This window comes from Schistocerca americana, chromosome 4, assembly GCF_021461395.2.
Source record: "Schistocerca americana isolate TAMUIC-IGC-003095 chromosome 4, iqSchAmer2.1, whole genome shotgun sequence".
In the NCBI taxonomy this organism is placed as follows: domain Eukaryota; kingdom Metazoa; phylum Arthropoda; class Insecta; order Orthoptera; family Acrididae; genus Schistocerca; species Schistocerca americana.
The window spans coordinates 444,898,408-444,916,209 of record NC_060122.1 but is presented as its reverse complement, the minus strand read 5'-3'; the positions used below and the strand labels follow the sequence as shown (position 1 = coordinate 444,916,209).

At 39.6% G+C, this 17,802-nt stretch overlaps 2 protein-coding genes across 2 annotated transcripts in view; one reads left to right on the top strand and one right to left on the bottom strand.

The window, feature by feature from the left end:
- The window catches only part of LOC124614074 (dnaJ homolog subfamily C member 7), a 97,789-nt gene extending 94,589 nt beyond the window's left edge, over window positions 1-3,200 (bottom strand). The window contains exon 1 of the mRNA XM_047142911.1: window positions 3,066-3,200. Coding sequence (XP_046998867.1) covers window positions 3,066-3,142 — 77 coding nt within the window. The 5' untranslated portion in view covers window positions 3,143-3,200. The remainder of the gene's footprint in view (window positions 1-3,065) is intronic.
- A 45-nt stretch (window positions 3,201-3,245) lies between these two features.
- Window positions 3,246-17,802, top strand: part of LOC124614073 (cyclin-Y) — a 69,819-nt gene continuing 55,262 nt past the window's right edge. The window contains exon 1 of the mRNA XM_047142910.1: window positions 3,246-3,629. The gene's annotated coding sequence lies outside the window, so the exon portion shown is untranslated. The remainder of the gene's footprint in view (window positions 3,630-17,802) is intronic.

Sequence of the window (17,802 nt, the reverse complement as noted above, 5' to 3'; positions counted from 1 at the left end):
CAAAGTCGGTACGTACACATTATGAGAACGAAAATAAATCGAAAAACAAACACACACACACACACACACTTTCCACAAAAAGCCTAATGACACTAATGGGACAAGCGCGGGAAATGGGGTGTTTTTGGGTGGGGACAAACTAAATATAAACAAATTTACACACCCACCCCCATACAAACCACACAAGACGACGAAAAAAAACCACCATCACAAAACTCCACAAATACCACTAAACACAATATCATCTGGAATCGGACACTTCCCTTGACCTATATAGCTCAACAGCAGCTCCCGATCCCATAAGTTAGGATCAAACACTTCCCTTGGCCTATATAGCTCAAAAACATCTCTCGATACCAATATCAACATACACAGCCACACATTGGGATCGAACACTTCCCTTGACCTGCGCACTGTTAATTTTCTCCATCATATCCATTCGTGAACATAAATAACAACAGATTAATTTTACTAAAATTACCACACGATGTACAGCGAACAACACTAAATTAACCTTCACACAAAATCGTTAACTCACTGAAATGAATTACACTACAAACACAGCCGACACTCGAACAATTCTGGATAATGAGCAAAATTACCACACGATGTACAGCGAACAACACTAAATTAACCTTCACACAAAATCGTTAACTCACTGAAATGAATTACACTACAAACACAGCCGACACTAACAATTCTGGATAATGAGCAAAAGCAAACTGAGCCCATTGCACCACACAAACGAAAACCCTGAACATACCACCAGAGAGCACAACAAACCACAACACGACGACATCTACAAACACGCCACACTCACAAACCTAACTCTGTGCCGTCATGACGTCACACACGACAACACCCTTATGTCGCAGGTCAAAGCAGACGTGTGGGATCGGACGCTTCTGTCGACCCACGCACAGGTGTGCATCCCAGACTCATTTTCTTCCTCACTGCAGTGTAATTATGGTACCAGTGCTACGATCCCCTCCGATACGTCCTCGATTGACATAGTGGGTGTGGTATCCTTCCATGCATTGGGCAGATTGGGCTCTGCTAAGATGACACGTAACTCATCCGCTGTACCACTTACATGCTGGCTGAATCGGCTAGGTGCACATTCCACATCTAAGGCATCGGTCGTAGTGTCCAATTCAAATAGGTCTGAAATGGAAATGTTCCTTATCCGCACCAGTGTCCATATAAAATCGTACGAGTCCAACAAGGGAATATAACACTATCCCTATGTTGCAATGTGGCTTTGACATTGTCACCGGGGCTACTGCACATGTTGTTCCTTAGTACACACACACTAATGACCGTTCAGCGGTATAAGTCACTATTGCACTGCGTTTCGTATGGCACTGCGTGGTGCATAAACAACATCTGACACTACCACATTGTCCATGATGTCCAAATACACGTCTGGTGTAATGGTAGAGAGTTAAGTGATGTTCTGTGTGAATATCTCATTTTTTCCAAAAATGTGGGTTAGGCCACTATTGCATTAATAGCCTGAAATATGGTTTCTAATCTGTGATTATAACTCTTTGAAGCATGTTGTTAAAGGGTACTGACAAAGAACAGATGGATTAATCAATTGAGAAATGAAGGCCTGGAGTCAATAATTAATGCCTAATAAAGACTATAATGAGAAAGACCAAATGAGGCAAAAAAAAGTATCAAATGAGTGAAGTGCTGAAAGAAAGCATAAGCATTCCTCAAATACAGTTAACAGCTGCAGCTCTAACACTTCTTCTGGTTAAGTTTCATGCTGTCTCTTTATATCGAAATGTGTGTGTGTGTGTGTGTGTGTGTGTGTGTGTGTGTGTGTGTGTGCGCGCGCGCGCGCGCGCCACACAAACTATAGGTAATTTACTAATTGTGACATTTTCACAACACTTAGAAGCTGGTAAAACATGTCTTGGATAAAGTGCGAAGGTGAGGATTATGGAACGGGCATTAACAACTAGTGAGTAAGGTAAGAAACTATTTAGGTGCAGTAAGTTAAAAACAGGTGTGAAAACTGTTTTATGAAACCTATTTTGTTAGAAAACTAAATGTTTCAGATAACTCTTGAGTATTCTTAATGCAATGTCAATGTATTTTGCCAACATTTGAAACTGTTCAGGCTATTCATAATACTTACAACCATACTGATGACAGCATTGCGGGGGGGGGGGGGGGGGGGGGGTATGGAAGGGAACAAAACTGACAACTATTCCCTCATTTTTATAATTGGTGAGTACACTGTTAATAAATCAGACTCAATTTTATGAGAAGTGCTGAACACTCACAAATATTCTTTCATACCGCCCACATCCGCCCTATGGAACGAACACCTGATCAAATAACACGCTTATACATCACACCACAGCAATGTTTTTTCTTCCAATAGTATTTCTTTGTCTATCATCATGCAAGGTACAGAATTTAAAAAAAAAATAAATTTGCCTAACTAGGCCTACTTCTATACATTTTACACAGGCTTATGATTAATTATCGGCGAATGCAGTTTTTGTGGCGTGGGAAAAAAAAAAGGTTACTGGACAGAGTACATTTACGTCTGTTCTACATAACGTGAAATTCAACTTTAGCTAAAACTACGTGTAAATTCTGTTTTCTTGAGGGATTTTGTTACTGCCGAAGGACCGTGATTACCAAAAAAGGCTGCCAATATCTACAGTACACCCCCAGGATTTCTGATTTTGAGTAATAACCAAATTTTAAAACGGAGTTACTATTACAACATTACAGCATACAACTACGTAACTCTACATTGATCCTCGACACTCGTCTCTCAGCTGGTAACAGCATTACAACGAAACAACATCGACTGAGCAATAGACAGTACTTTTTCCAGACAGTTTTAGTAAGCTGACTTTTCTCCTGAACGATTCACAAATTAGAGAGCGGTCGGGAAAACTGAAAGATTACTTCAACGTTGCACAATTCGGTGCGTTGTTTTGTGCCATATACGCCTAGTCTCTGAATAACTGTAATATATTTTATGCACTTAACATTCTCATAACGCGAGTCAGACTAATATCACAAATTCCACTTACTCCTCTTCATTATGATCTACAATTTCCGGTGCACTTTCTGTTGGTGCCATCTCCAAATCAATCAATGTATCAGCCATGTTGCCCACTAGAACGCCAAGCTAGCAGAACACAATCCACTGGCAGTTCACGAATAGTATCTCTGGCAAGAACGGCCAAAGAAGTAGGTTTATATAATATTTCACACAATGGCCAATCAAAATCATGCAGTGGTATGTACAACTGTGGCTGGGTGGCAATGGCTGCCAAAGAAAGTTGTCGGTGGGGAAATACACAGTAAAGTAGTAGTAGGTGCGCTATGAGTGATGTCGGAGTGTTACAGGTTGTTTACACCAACACAGTAGTTATTTACAGTGTTTAATATTCAAGCGGTCAGTAACAATTTAGATATAAGAATGACGTTTGAGACCATGCCGGCAACCTAATTTTAGTGAGTAGGCGTAGTCCAGGTTTATGGCTCTGGATGCAGGTGTACAGGGACATAAACGGGTGGTATCGGGGTCTGTGTTGCAAGTGTCAGTTTTGATAGAGATGGTTTCATCAAATCACAGATATGAGAACGCAAAGGTAAGTGAACAGTTACTAGGACACTTGTTATTTTTTGATTATGGAAGCCACCAAAAGCAAAGTAGTGGTTTGATATATTATCTTCATCTTCGTTTTATCCACTTTGTAAGTTCGCTACTTTAAAATGTGTCACATCCTCCACTAAGGAATGTTATGACTGCAAATTCAGTGTCTCATAGGTGCATAGACATCCATATCAGTCTACATAATAAGGCTGCATCACATCATGTTTGTTCTTTCTTTTTAATGTACACTCTCATCCTGAATGAGACACTTGTTTGTAAAGGTGTTCTATGAGTCAATATTTGCAATTGCATCCTATGTTACATGTACAGTTGGCCCCTATCATTTTGTTACTTAGTTGGTAATCGTGGAATCATAAGTTTTTGCATCAGTAGTACACAGTATTCCAACACAGTTCAGTAGTCTACTTAGTAGTACACATCGTGCATTACAATTTTCTTTATTGCCATACATCCATCTTAACAGCCTGGGTTGGGTGGAATGATACTGAATATTTAAATTTTTTAGGGTAGGCTACCAAGCAAGTAAGAGATGACAAGCCTAATTATTTTAGTCCACATTAAATAGGACAGTTACATTATGTTATGCTAGGTACTGACAGACTTATGACCTACTTTCAAAGCCTAAGAGAAAAGAATATTATTTAACCTCATTGCCTTGGATGTGAAAAAAGTATTGGTCTCATGACTCACATTTGCAGTTTGAACAATGATGATGTCTGTCCAAGAAGCTAGTGTGGCAGTTTCTTTCCACAATACCAATGTGTCAGAAAATGTAGACATAACGTCATTGACACCCACATTTCACACTAGCTTAAATGTATATAGCCTAACCCATATATGGCTTTCTTAGATAGTGAGATGTGCATCACTCCATATTGGACTTTTCTCTCCCCCCTGCAATGAATTTATAGGTTTACATGTTCCGTAGTTAGGTTTCCTTGCAGAAATGTCCCAAATCGCAACACTGTAAGTTAGATCTAAAGTAAGTATTGATGAAAAGAGCTTCAAAATTGGTTCTTATGTGTTAGACTTGCAATTCTTAAAATGCTCATGAAAATCCAGATCGTGATATTTTTCGTGCAACCAACAAGAATGCTTGTCTTTTTGAGTTTCGGCTTTGACATTTGTTTGTTGCGGAGGTACTAATTTAGGAGCAGTTGATAGTAATTGTATCTCCCTCATTTCCCCTTTCCCTCCAACAGGCAATTGAATAGATGGTGATACATACAATGCCACATGACAACCACTTCACAAAATAGAGTTGTATAAAATCTGTAGTGTGCTGTAATAGGTAGACTAAAATAACTTTTTAACTGTAGGTTAAATTGGTAGGGAGGGGGATGGACAGTTGCCAGTAAGCTGTCAGGATGCACTTGATAAGGCTCTGCACATACCTACAAAACAGGCAGCACATGGTTCTCAAGAAAGGACTAAGCTAAACTGATGGGTGGTCTCTTTGTGTCTGCTGGCTGAAACGTTAACTACAAACAGCTGTCACATTTTCAACAATTTGTTTTCTTGGATATCTACATTTGTAATTGGTGAACTACAGGTGTTTGTCAGACTTAGTTAGGCAGTTTTTGAGTATAATTTAATTTTATCGTTGAATGCTAGTAAGGGCTAGAAGAGTCGTATAACACACAAATGCCAGTAATTGTTATGACACACTAATAGATTTTCCACAGAAATGTTTTCACATGCCTTTTTCCACCACCAGAACATTCTTGAACTCCCGAAAATTTGCGTCATGCAAATGCTACTCAATGGTAGTGGGATAGTGTACATCTCATCTGTAATGTAACTGCTAAGAAAAAAAGGCCAGTGAGACAAAGTTAGGTGATAGGGCTGGCCATGCCACAGGTACTCAATGACCAATCCACTGCTGAGGAAGCACTTCATGCAAGAACTCCCAAACAGTGTTGGCGAAGTGTGGTGGAGCACCATCTTGCTGCCATCTCAGTTCATGAATGCCTGATCTAGTCTGAAGTTCTTGGATGACAGGCACCCGTATTTAACTCAAGGCAGGTTCCTCCGTGATGCAACCTTCCAGGAACAATGGGTCAATCGGTACTTTGTATGTAGCGCTGCCCTGCATTATTACTCCCAGGGACAGGAAATGAAATAATTGTATGGCATTATTGGCTGGGAGACGCTATATGGTATTGTTCATCTGCCTAGTACAAGTTTTTGTATTTGCTGCCACTTTGGCAACTACTGCGTCGATGGTGATTCTCTAACCCGTCTGGGAATTGAACCTGGACCTTCAACATAGCAATCAGGCACATTGACCGAGCAGCTACAAAGGCAGAAATCATATTCACTGATGACACTGGGGTTCTTTCTTTGTCAAAATTCACAATTGTATCTGTTCACCGATCCTGGTGATGGAATGTGCTCTAATTAGTCCAGACTGTAAACTGCATGAGGTAAGGGTCCTCCAGAAACTTGGGAAGCATTATCTCAGCAGACTAAAGCCTCCTGTTGAAGTTGTCCTTGTTAAGTGCAGAATAAGTCTTTGATGGTATGATGTCAGCTTCAAGTCTCACAAAATTCTTTGCAGATTTGTCTTTGATATGTTCAGCAGGACTCACAAATGGTTGGTAGACCTCAATTTCTCAGGACAGGTTGCTGTTCTCTACTGGCTGGTGTGTTTGGGATTCACAGCACTAGCACTTTCATCAAACTGCTTGTTTATTTGAGTGATTGTGTCCCAGTGGGCTGCAGGTGGTCCAAATTCTTCTGACATTCACCATTGGATTTAGGATAAATTGTTTGTAACTAAGAAAAGGTGCACACATTTTACATGCTGCTCAATAGACAACCTTCTTCATGCCATTATGTGTGCTAACTGAGAAGAACGGCATCCTCAATGGTGCTATCTATCGACAACTTGAAGTACTTGCTACTTTCCTTTGTGGGTGGTTATATGATTGTTTAATTAAGTTTGGTGTACTCTGTACTGTACAGTGTGTGGCAAAGGGTTAATAATGTTTCTGCATCATTATACTACTACTTTATTCTGTTGAAAGCTGGGAGAATGTTTAGTTTTACGCATACACTATAATGTGGCATTTTTTGTGAGAGTTGCTTGATGTGGAGAAGTCTTTAGAAGTCAGCTGGTATTGACTTGTTGCGATAAGTTCCTATCTTCCTTAGCAAAATGTCTTGTGTGTTGAAGTATTTCATGTTAGTATTTAGTAATTTTAGCAATGATATTTCACTACTGTCTGGTCAAAACTTACAGAGGTCGCTACTTCCCTCCATCACTTCTGATTATGGAAAAAGTACAGAATACCAATACATGTTGTTTTCTGATATATATTGAATTTTCCATGCCTCTTCTGTTTCTCGAGCTTGGTGAGGATCTACGACTGATGAATAGTTGCTATGTATAGGTTCACCAAGCATTTGTGACATGCTTCCTGTATGGATTCCAGTACTGTGGTATTATCCAGTTTATCCCTGGCCGCCCAACAGCTGAATGTCATCATATTCCATGTAATTTGCTAATTTTATTCAAATTCATTCCAGTTTTAATAAAGTCAGTATCAAACATCATCATTGGTGGATAGGTTATAGCTGCAGTATGAAAACTTAATAATTTTATTTACTTGAAAGAAACCCTTGAATTAATATAGTCGCTGCATGTGGATTCTGTTGTATACTTCAGTTCTGACAAACTGGTGATTGATCAACGGTGGTGTATGAAACAGTATAGTGGCTCTTTGTGTAATTAAATCAGTTACATTTCATTTAGCTATAATAAGGATATAGAACAGTGGAATAGCAGCTGAGAAAATAACAGTATGGTTTCAGACTAGGAAAGTCCACAGTATATGTCATATTTGAAGTGAGACAATTGCTGGAACACCACACTGAGTATGGGAGAGCTAGTCAATAGTCTTCTTGAAATTGGTGGAAGTGTACGACACAGTTTGGAAGGATGAAGAAAAAGGGGTAGAATAGCTGATTTTACTGATGATGAAATGGTTCTATCAGGGAAGTTTAATTTGTTTGAGAATTTGAGGGGACAGAACAGGATCGCAAAAACAGCATCTTATAAGGAAGGGTATCTCCATTGCATTCCGCAGTGCTATCTGTTAAATTGCACAAGTGGCTAGATACGAGGGTTGACTGAAAAGTAATGTCTCCACCCTTGTAACTCTTCAATAGTTGGCAGCATCAGTATGCGGCAGGTACTGGCTTGTTCTGTAGCCTTTTCTTTACAGCTCCATTTGATGGGAAGCCTTAGCATTGAACAGTTGTTGTTACAGAGTAAAGCATGGAACCCTGCGCAGATGGTTGGTCAACGTGATTCAGGCAACATGCAGTCATTGAATACTTGACAACAGAAGGTGTCAGCCTAAAGGAGATACGTCAGAGAATGAAAGCAGTTTATGGTGATTGTGTTGATGTTGAGTACTGTGCGTTGTTTGGCAAGTAAGTTTCAAGATGTAGAGGCGGGAACATCTGACCTGCATGACAGACAAAGAGTTAGACGTCCTGTGACAGCAACCACCAAGTTTCACAAGCAAAATGTTGACAGACTGATTCAGGACGATCGTCGTATCACTCAGAGAGAAATTGCAAGCACAGTGGTATTTTGCAAAAATGTGTGGGTAACATTATTGCTTTGCTCGGCTATCGGAAGATCTGTGCATGATGGGTACCCCAGATGCTGATTCCTGAAATGAAAGTGCACAGACTCGAAATTTGCCAGGAACTCCTCTCATGTTACAAGAATTAAAGTGATGCCTTTCTCCATTCAGTTGTGACAGGAGACGAAACTTGGGTACACCATTATGACCCGGAGACAAAATGTCAGTCTATGGAATATCGACACAAAGACTTGCCCCAGAAAAAGAAATTCAAGATGCAACCGTCAGCTGGAAAAATCATGGCCACAGTGTTGTGGGACACAGATGGCGTTATCCATGTCGATTCCCTTGATTTTGGAACAACAATAAATTTAGTGTGTTACATCACAACGCTGCGAACTCTGAAACAATGGCTAACAAGGGTCCGAAAGGAAAAGGGAAATGTTTTCATGCAGCATGACAATGCCAAACCACACACTTCACTTATCAGCACAGCAGAACTTCAGAGACTGAATCTCGCCACCGTACGGCATCCTCCGTACAGTCCAGATTTAGCGCCTTCTGACTTCCATCTGTTCCCAATAATGAAAGATGATCTGCGAGGACATCATTATGCTTCAGATGAAGACGTTGAGAGAACTGTGAAACTGTGGTTGCGGAAACACAGTGTCGACTTCTTCGATGGTGGCTTCAGAAGACTTGTTCATTGTTGGCAGGAATGTATCCAATTGACTGGTGATTATGTGGAAAAATGAATATTGGCAATTAAAGATCACACTCTAAGGATTATTTCTGCATTTGATTTGTTAAAATATTCCCATCCAAACCCAATTAACACAGGTGGAGGCATTATTTTTTATTCAACCCTCGTATTTAGGAAGCAGGGTGATAGCAAGGTTGTTTGCTTGTAATTTGATGTTATTGTGTAACAACAAGGAGGAAGTGCTGGAGCAAATACATATTTCTGAAGAAGTTGTACAAGATGTTTATACTAAAATTCAATGTAAAATAATGTGGGCTGATCGTCAGAACAAGAGGAAAAGGCTAGACCTTTGGCAAGAAGAGTCACTCAGAGGTGAAGAACAGGTGAAAATTGTGGAAACTTTCAAGAACCTGAGGAATGCAGCAGAGGAAAGTGGAAGAAATGACAATGATATAAAATCCACAGATAACTTTATGGGGGGTATGAGAGGAATCATATATGGAACAAAGAAATTTCCCAAAGAAGTAAGGTATCCCCAAAACATGTTGTTGTGGTCTTCAGTCCTGAGACTGGTTTGATGCAGCTCTCCATGCTACTCTATTCTGTGCAAGCTCCTTCATCTCCCAGTACCTACTGCAACCTACATCCTTCTGAATCTGTTTAGTGTATTCATCTCTCGGTCTCCCTCTACAATTTTTACCCTCCACGCTGCCCTCCAATACTAAATTGGTGATCCCTTGATGCCTCAGAACATGTCCTACCAACCGATCCCTTCTTCTAGTCAAGTAGTGCCACAAACTTCTCTTCTCCCCAATCCTATTCAATACCTCCTCATTAGTTACGTGATCTACCCACCTTATCTTCAGCATTCTTCTGTAGCACCACATTTCGAAAGCTTCTATTCTCTTCTTGTCCAAACTAGTTATTGTCCATGTTTCACTTCCATACATGGCTGCACTCCATACAAATACTTTCAGAAACGGCTTCCTGACACTTAAATCTATACTCGATGTTAACAAATTTCTCTTCTTCAGAAACGCTTTCCTTGCCATTGCCAGTCTACATTTTATATCCTCTCTACTTCGACCATCATCAGTTATTTTACTCCCTAAATAGCAAAACTCCTTTACTACTTTAAGTGTCTCATTTCCTAATCTAATTCCCTCAGCATCACCCGATTTAATTTGACTACATTCCATTATCCTCGTTTTGCTTTTGTTGATGTTCATCTTATATCCTCCTTTCAAGACACTGTCCATTCCGTTCAACTGCTCTTCCAAGTCCTTTGCTGTCTCTGACAGAATTACAATGTCATCGGCGAACCTCAAAGATTTTACTTCTTCTCCATGAATTTTAACACCTACTCCGAATTTTTCTTTTGTTTCCTTTACTGCTTGCTCAATATACAGATTGAATAACATCGGGGAGAGGCTACAACCCTGTCTAACTCCTTTCCCAACCACTGCTTCCCTTTCATGCCCCTCGACTCTTATAACTGCCATCTGGTTTCTGTACAAATTGTAAATAGCCTTTCGCTCCCTGTATTTTATACCTGCCACCTTCAGAATTTGAAAGGGAGTATTCCAGTTAACATTGTCAAAAGCGTTCTCTAAGTCTACAAATGCTAGAAACGTAGGTTTGCCTTTCTTTAATCTTTCTTCTAAGATAAGTCGTAAGGTCAATATTGCCTCAGGTGTTCCAACATTTCTATGGAATCCAAACTGATCTTCCCCGTGGTCGCCTTCTACCAGTTTTTCCATTTGTCTGTAAAGAATTCGCGTTACGATTTTGCAGCTGTGACTTATTAAACTGATAGTTTGGTAATTTTCACATCTGTCAACACCTGCTTTCTTTGGGATTGGAATTATTATATTCTTCCCCAAAACATATTATATACTAATTCTGTTGTTTGTTGCTGAAACCTGGGCCAAGAGAACAAGGGAAAAAAGTAATGGGCAAGCAAGTGAAATGAAGTTTTTGAGATGTCAGTTAGATGTAACAAAAATGGGAAACAAGAATGAAAGTATTAAATAAGGAACCCGTAATAGAGAAAATTGGAAGAAAAAGTTTAAATCATATGGGCTTGCGAAGAGAATGAATCATGATGTCTAGGAAGAAGTGCAAGATAAAGATGGAAGGCAAGAGACAAAGGGGTAAAAAAATTGAAGAAAGGATTTAGGAGAGAGAATAAGATTGGCCCACAGTGGCAACAGAGAAGTTGTGGGAAGAACAGAGAAGATATAAAGGCTTTTTTTCCGAGCAAACGCTTCCAGCAGTGGGAAACGATACAAGGTGATGGTGGCTGTCGTGGTGGTGGTGGTGGTGGTGCCGGTGCTGGTTTGGTGGTTGGTTGCTTGAGAGATTAATTTGTAGATTGTGCGGCGAGCACATGTTGCTGTACTTTGTACTAATCAGTCGTCATCTGCAGATATTCCTGCGTTATTTAAATAATCTTCAAACAATGCCATTTCTCTGTCCTCAGCTTCATTATCAGTGAATAGCCTCTGAAAACTGCAGACCTTGTCCAGCAGGTCTTTTATACTTATTGTGGTTGTTAACAGTACTGTCGCGTTTCCCCCTTTCTTGTTATTTTTGGTTCTAGGTAGACAAATTCTCTTACATATTATTTTACCCATGATAATACAGTTAACTGTTGTTCCTGTGAATTAAATGACCTATAGCCCAATCAATGAAGACCAAAGGATATTTAAAGGTCACTTTTTAAAATTTTTTGAGAATGACTTGAAAACTGCACTTTCAAGAAAAATATTTCCTAGCTCAAAATTAAACTACATTAAATTCCCTGTAAAAAGGTCCTATTCATTTTTTTCTCTGGGACTAATAGTGGCTGTATTGCAAGGGATGAAGAATCACAGATTATTTAAATACTGTTTTAAAAGTACAAAATTAATGTTTAATATTAAAAGAATTGAGTTGTGGACAAATATTAAATGTGCAGTAGTATCTTATTAAGGGATTCATTGTGTTCAGGGGGTGTAACAGGGTGGGAAAGAGGGGGGAGGGGGGGTAGGAAAGAAGTGTGAGAGAAGTTGGGTAGCCAGATGGTGATCATGCACTTCTCTCCTTTGTATATCTGTGAATGGAAGTGCGAGCTTCTGTCGCCCCACTCTTTCTACCCCACTACAGCACAAAAAACCACTGCAGATTATTTCACAAATTTATACTGCCCCTTCCATCACTCGGCTTTTGGATCACTGATACAATGTGCAGACACTCCGGGGGAGTGTGTTAATATTGGATTGAATACAGACAGGAATTAGTTATAATACAAATCTGAGAAAAGCATATGAACACATTCTGTGTAAATCTCTGCACACTCTTCTTAACTGCTAGGAGGGAAATTGATTCTTAGTCATAGTGTATGGCAGTTGTAGTGTTCTTCTGGGAAAGATAACTTCGTCCACCATGAGTGCTGTTTGGTTTTTAGTTTACAGTCAGACTATACTTCCCCAGAATTCCTGTCTAGCTCTGTTATGTAAGTGGACAAAATAACTTTCCTGAGCTCATGCTTATATAGTGGAGTTATTTTCAATTTATAAATGAGTATCTATTTGCAGTTGTTAAGGAAGATTTTATGTAAAAGATGTCCCTATAAAAAAATGGCTGAAAGTGCTTAATTTGTGTGATGTCGACACTGACCTATATATTGTTATTGGGAAAGGGCTGGATTGGTAAATATGGCATCTTATGGCTGCCTGTCATTGACAGCATGTTGCAGATCCATGTAATCTTGTTATACTCCCTTGTTGGTGAATTAATGAATGACCAAAAGTTTAAAGCAGTAATCTGTTGTAATGCGTTATGTTGAAATATCTGATGTTCCGTAATGCCTAGGTGACCTCCTCCTATTATAGAGTGGTACAATTCGAGCCTCTGAACTTCTTCAGGTGTTGGGAGAGCTGAGGCTGGAGTGATGTGTTTGATGCACCTCATGCTGCAAAGAGTTCTAGCCATTGACAGTGGACACAAATGAAATAAGCGTAGTCGAATACATACAGGCAGCATGTTTCACTTGCAGCAGTCTCTTCAGTGAGGTAAACAGTTGACAGCTACAGCTGTGGAAATTTTTTATGTAATAGCTTGCTTAAAAACTGCAAACAAGTAATCACTTAATAAACTAAAAGTAACTCCACTGGATAAACACAAGCTCAATGAAGTTGTTTTGTTTATTCACATGACAGAACTGAATTGGAAATGCTGGGGAGGTATAGTGTGTAAACTGGAAATTGTACAGCAATTGTGTGCTTAAAGAGGGGTAGTTGCCTTTCCAAGAAGAATGCTGCAGCTGTTGTGTAGGGTGACTGAGAATCAGTTTACCTCTAGCAGTGTAGAACAGTATGCAGGGATTTACATACATTCTGTCGTAAGCATTTCTTGTGTTATGTTATTAGTAACTCAAATCTGTATTCTTTGTAGTGTTACCATGTCTTGTGGAAAATAAACATCTCTCGGCACATCTGCACAAAGCTTCTCCAGTGATTGATTTGTAAGACGAGCTGCAGAAGGGCCTGGACAACTTTGTAAAATGCCCTGTAGTTGCTCTTTGTGATGTAGTGTGGTGGAGAGAGTGGGGAATCACTTGCTTGCTCTTCAGTTTGCAGACATACAAAGGAGGGAAATGCATGACCACAATCTCGTGACCTATCCTCCATCACACTTCTACCTTCCACCTTGCTCTTCCACCCTGTTACACCCCCAGAACACAAATCACTTAATATGGTTCTATTGCACTTAGATGTGGTATACAGATTTAATAATAAACATTAATTTTATACCTTTAAAACACTATTTTTAATAATCTGCTATTTTTCTATCCAATTCCACGTGGAAATCATTAGTCCTAAGGAAAAAAAAGACCTTCTGTAGGGAATTTAATGTTGTATAATTTTGTACTGTGAAATATCCTTGCTTGAAGCTACACTTTAGAGTTATTCAAGAAAAACTTTAAAAAGTAACCTTTAAAAGTCCCCTATCTCCCATGCTTACACCCAACAGTCAGGATTTTTAGTATGTTGTTATGTTGTTTATGACACTTCCTCCTATCACTGTGCAAAAATTTATGGCTACGCAAATTTTTCCTCAAATTTTCCTTCATTGACTGGAATATTGAGGAAATACAGCAACTCCTTGATTGATTGCAGTGACTGATCACCCGATACGTTGTAAGACAATGTTAGATATTTTCGTGCATTACAATATAATTATTCATATTGGTGATCAGCTGCCAGTAACTATACCAAATGCTTAATATCAAAAAAGTCTTCATGCGTTTGTTAATAATTTTCTGGTAGTTTCTCAGAATACCATTGCATCATATGCAAAGAAGAGAGCAGAAAATGTTGTGTACCCTTCTGTTTAGATACATCATGAACAGTAACAGTCCTATCATACATTCTTGATGTAGTCTGGATGCCGCTTTTTCTTCTGACTGCTTCTTACAATTCAGGGTAACATACTGATTTCTGATAACTAGTTAACTTCCGTTCCAAATTCATACCCATATCACTACTTCATAAAAACAAATATTGTTTACTAGGTCATCTTCATTTTCCTCATAGAACTAAATGTTTGCTGTTGATTGCTAAGGTAGTTTCTGATAATTTTGTTGTTCCTGTTAACATCTTAAATTATTGTTTAATTTTAATAGACTACGATGCTTCAAACATCTCTCTCCTTGTAAATAGCTAACATATTGAAATCTCGTGACATCGCTGTGGCACGATCAAAGAATTTACACACAATATTTTTCCAAGCTTGCTTTCCCATAATTTTGGTACTTGATGTGGATGACTAAGATAAACACTTGACTAATAATTTTTGCCCATCTTTGACACCTTCAAATTCATTTATATTCATCTTGTTAGACATACTTGAGTTCTTTGCCACATTTAATATGCCACCTTCATTAGTGTTCAGCATATCTTTTTGATATGTATTCCATTAAGAATTTAAAGATGTGCTGCTATTTATTTGTTTACAGCCACTTTTCTAATCAGAATATTTTTGTATTCTGTTAAACTGATCTTCCATATCCTTTGCTGTCTGTCACAGGATTACAATGTCAAACCTTAAATTTATGTTTTGTCTCTCTGAATTTTAATTCTTTTTTCAAATTTCTCCTTAATTCCCGTTACTACTCATTGCTAATAGAGCTGGAACATCAGGGATAGGCTACAATCCCTTCTTACCTACTGCTTTCTTTTCATGTCTTTAAACTATTAACAAGCAGTCTGCTTTCTGTACAAGCTAAAGATAACTTTTCATTACCTATATTTTATTCCTGATAACTTCAGAATTTCCAATCACATTATCAAAAGATTTTTCTAAATCAACAAATGCCATAAAAGTAGTTTTGTCCTGACAACTTGATGTGTCAGGAATTCTGCCTAATATGTGTCATTCTTGTATGATATTTCGACAGCATGACTTGTTGTCTTCATCAGGTGCTGTCTGAAACTGCTTGTTGAGTGGAATGGGTCAAATATTTGTACCTACAGATTTCCTCCATGGTTCATTCCAGATGTTCCGTCTGTCATCTGCTCCTGCTAGCAATGTTCGTAGGGACTGCTTCTTTGGCCCAGAGTGCATGTCTGTGTGCTGGCATTCTGTTTCCAGTCTGATGCCATTCCAGGTGTTCCCTCAGTGGTCCGCTCCCACTAAAAATGTTCTTAGGTGTTCCCTCTTCAGTATGGTGCACTGGGCTGAGTGCTGGTATTTTATCTTTGATGCAATGCACCCGCCTGCACTCTGGCATTCAGTTTTTGGGCCACTGAAAGCATCCTGCCCTCTTTGATCTTCAGTCTGATGCACCTGATGTTTGTTTCCCATGTCCACACACTCACTTCTTCTTTTGTTGCGTTATGCTGCTGCTTCCATTGCATTTTCAGCAACTTAAGTGCAGGTTCCAAGGCTCTACTAAGTTGGTATCGAGTGTCATCATACATGAGATTTTCATCAGCTCTATCTCTATAGACTCTCTTATAACACTATCTGAAGGTTTGTTTTAGAACCCTTATTTAATCATAGTTCAAGGAATGATTAAGTTTCAGACAGTGCTCATCAATGGCTAATTTATTTGCTTATTGTAGTAAGTATGTTCTTTGCATCTTATGGCCACTGTCCTAGTTGTCTGGCTAGGGTACGGCATGCCATGTTGGCAAGGTATATGATAAATTCCTAGTTATCGTAGTTCTGGGTCATCTTTCACATTTGCAAGTAGTTCTCTTATTTTGGTAAGTGGACAGAACACACACTTGATGTTGTGCTTCCTGAGAATCCTGGTGAATTTGGCAGAAATAAATCCTGCATGGATCTGGTATGTCATAGTCTTTGACTCACCTTTCTCTTTCTGTAGACCATGTGGCGAAGTGGGTGGTTGATGGACCTTTGACATCTGTTTTGCCATATACTCATTCTTGCGGAACACTGACTATCGGTGTTGTGTTTCTGCTGCCAAACTGTCTTCATCTGACAAGTTGTGCGTCCTGTGGATGTGTCTTCAGAACTCCATTCATTTGTGTTGTGTGGTGACAACTGCTGGCTAGCAGAAACAGCAGCTGTCCATCCATTTCCAGTTCCATGGTGAACTTAATATTTAGGTGGCATGAGTTAAGATGTTCCAAAAACTCATTGAGCCCATCCCTACCATGAGACCAGTTCACAAAGATGTCATTAACATATCTGAAGAAGCATGTGCATTTGTGTCTAGCCATCTTCAAATCTCTAGATGATAAACACATTGGCAACCACAGGAGACAGATGACTGCCCACAACTATGTCTAGTGTCTGCTCATAATATTATCCCCCCATACAAAAATAAGTTGATCAATATATGCCTGAACAGGTGTTAACAGAGCATCATCAATTTTTTCTCCAATTTGTTCCAGCGAGTCTTTTAGTGGCACCCTAGTGAACAGGGTACTGCATCAGAACTGACAATTGTCGGAGTCTTTGTACTGGATTGAGGCGTTGCAAGAAGTCTTTTGCGTTATGAGTCTGGTGAACACACTTCCCCACTTATGGAAACAGCAGTTTCTTCACATACTTGGCTGTTAAGTACAATGTTGTTGACAGTTGGTGGGCGCAGTGGCACGCTCTCTTTGTGTGCTTTCGGCAGCCCATATAATGTAGGTGGAACTGGTACTCTTGATCGTAGTTGTTTCATGACCTTTTCAGATTTATCATTCTCCTTCAAGAGAATCCTGACGACCACCTTGTCCAATTTGTCAGTCGGGTCATGTTCCAAAGGTCTGTATGCAGAGTACTCCAAAAGTTGATGCACTTTCTCATAATAAGCTGCAAATGAAAAACAACTGTGGATTCCCTTTGTCTGCTGGTGACGCCATGATGCTGCTGCTTACGTGGAGCCTCTTGAATGCAAGCCTCTCATCACTTGAGATGTTCGATTTTTGGAGACCTTATCTTGGTGTATGCCTCGCAGGCCTCTAGCCGAATTTCTCTTCTGCATTTGGTGGAAGTGTGTTCACTACTTGCTCCTCTGCACTGAAGAAAGCTGAACTGGGCACGTTTCTAGAAGTTGTTGTGTTGTTGAGACCCAGCTCAATAACTTCAACATGGCCTCATCAAGCTGCTTGCCACTTCAGTTAATTACGGTGTGAATGTCCTTTGTCTCCTGTGCTGTCTTACTCATGTGGTCAAACTTTGCAGACTGGCCATGCTGAGGCATTCATTGCACATCCTGTCCCGATCTTCAGCTGCAAAGGAGGTTGCCATGTACAGGTGAAAGGGTGAAAGCTCCCTGGTTACAGCATTTAGCATCTAATGCATATCTTGAATCCTCTCCCTCACAAGTGCCACGCTTGCTC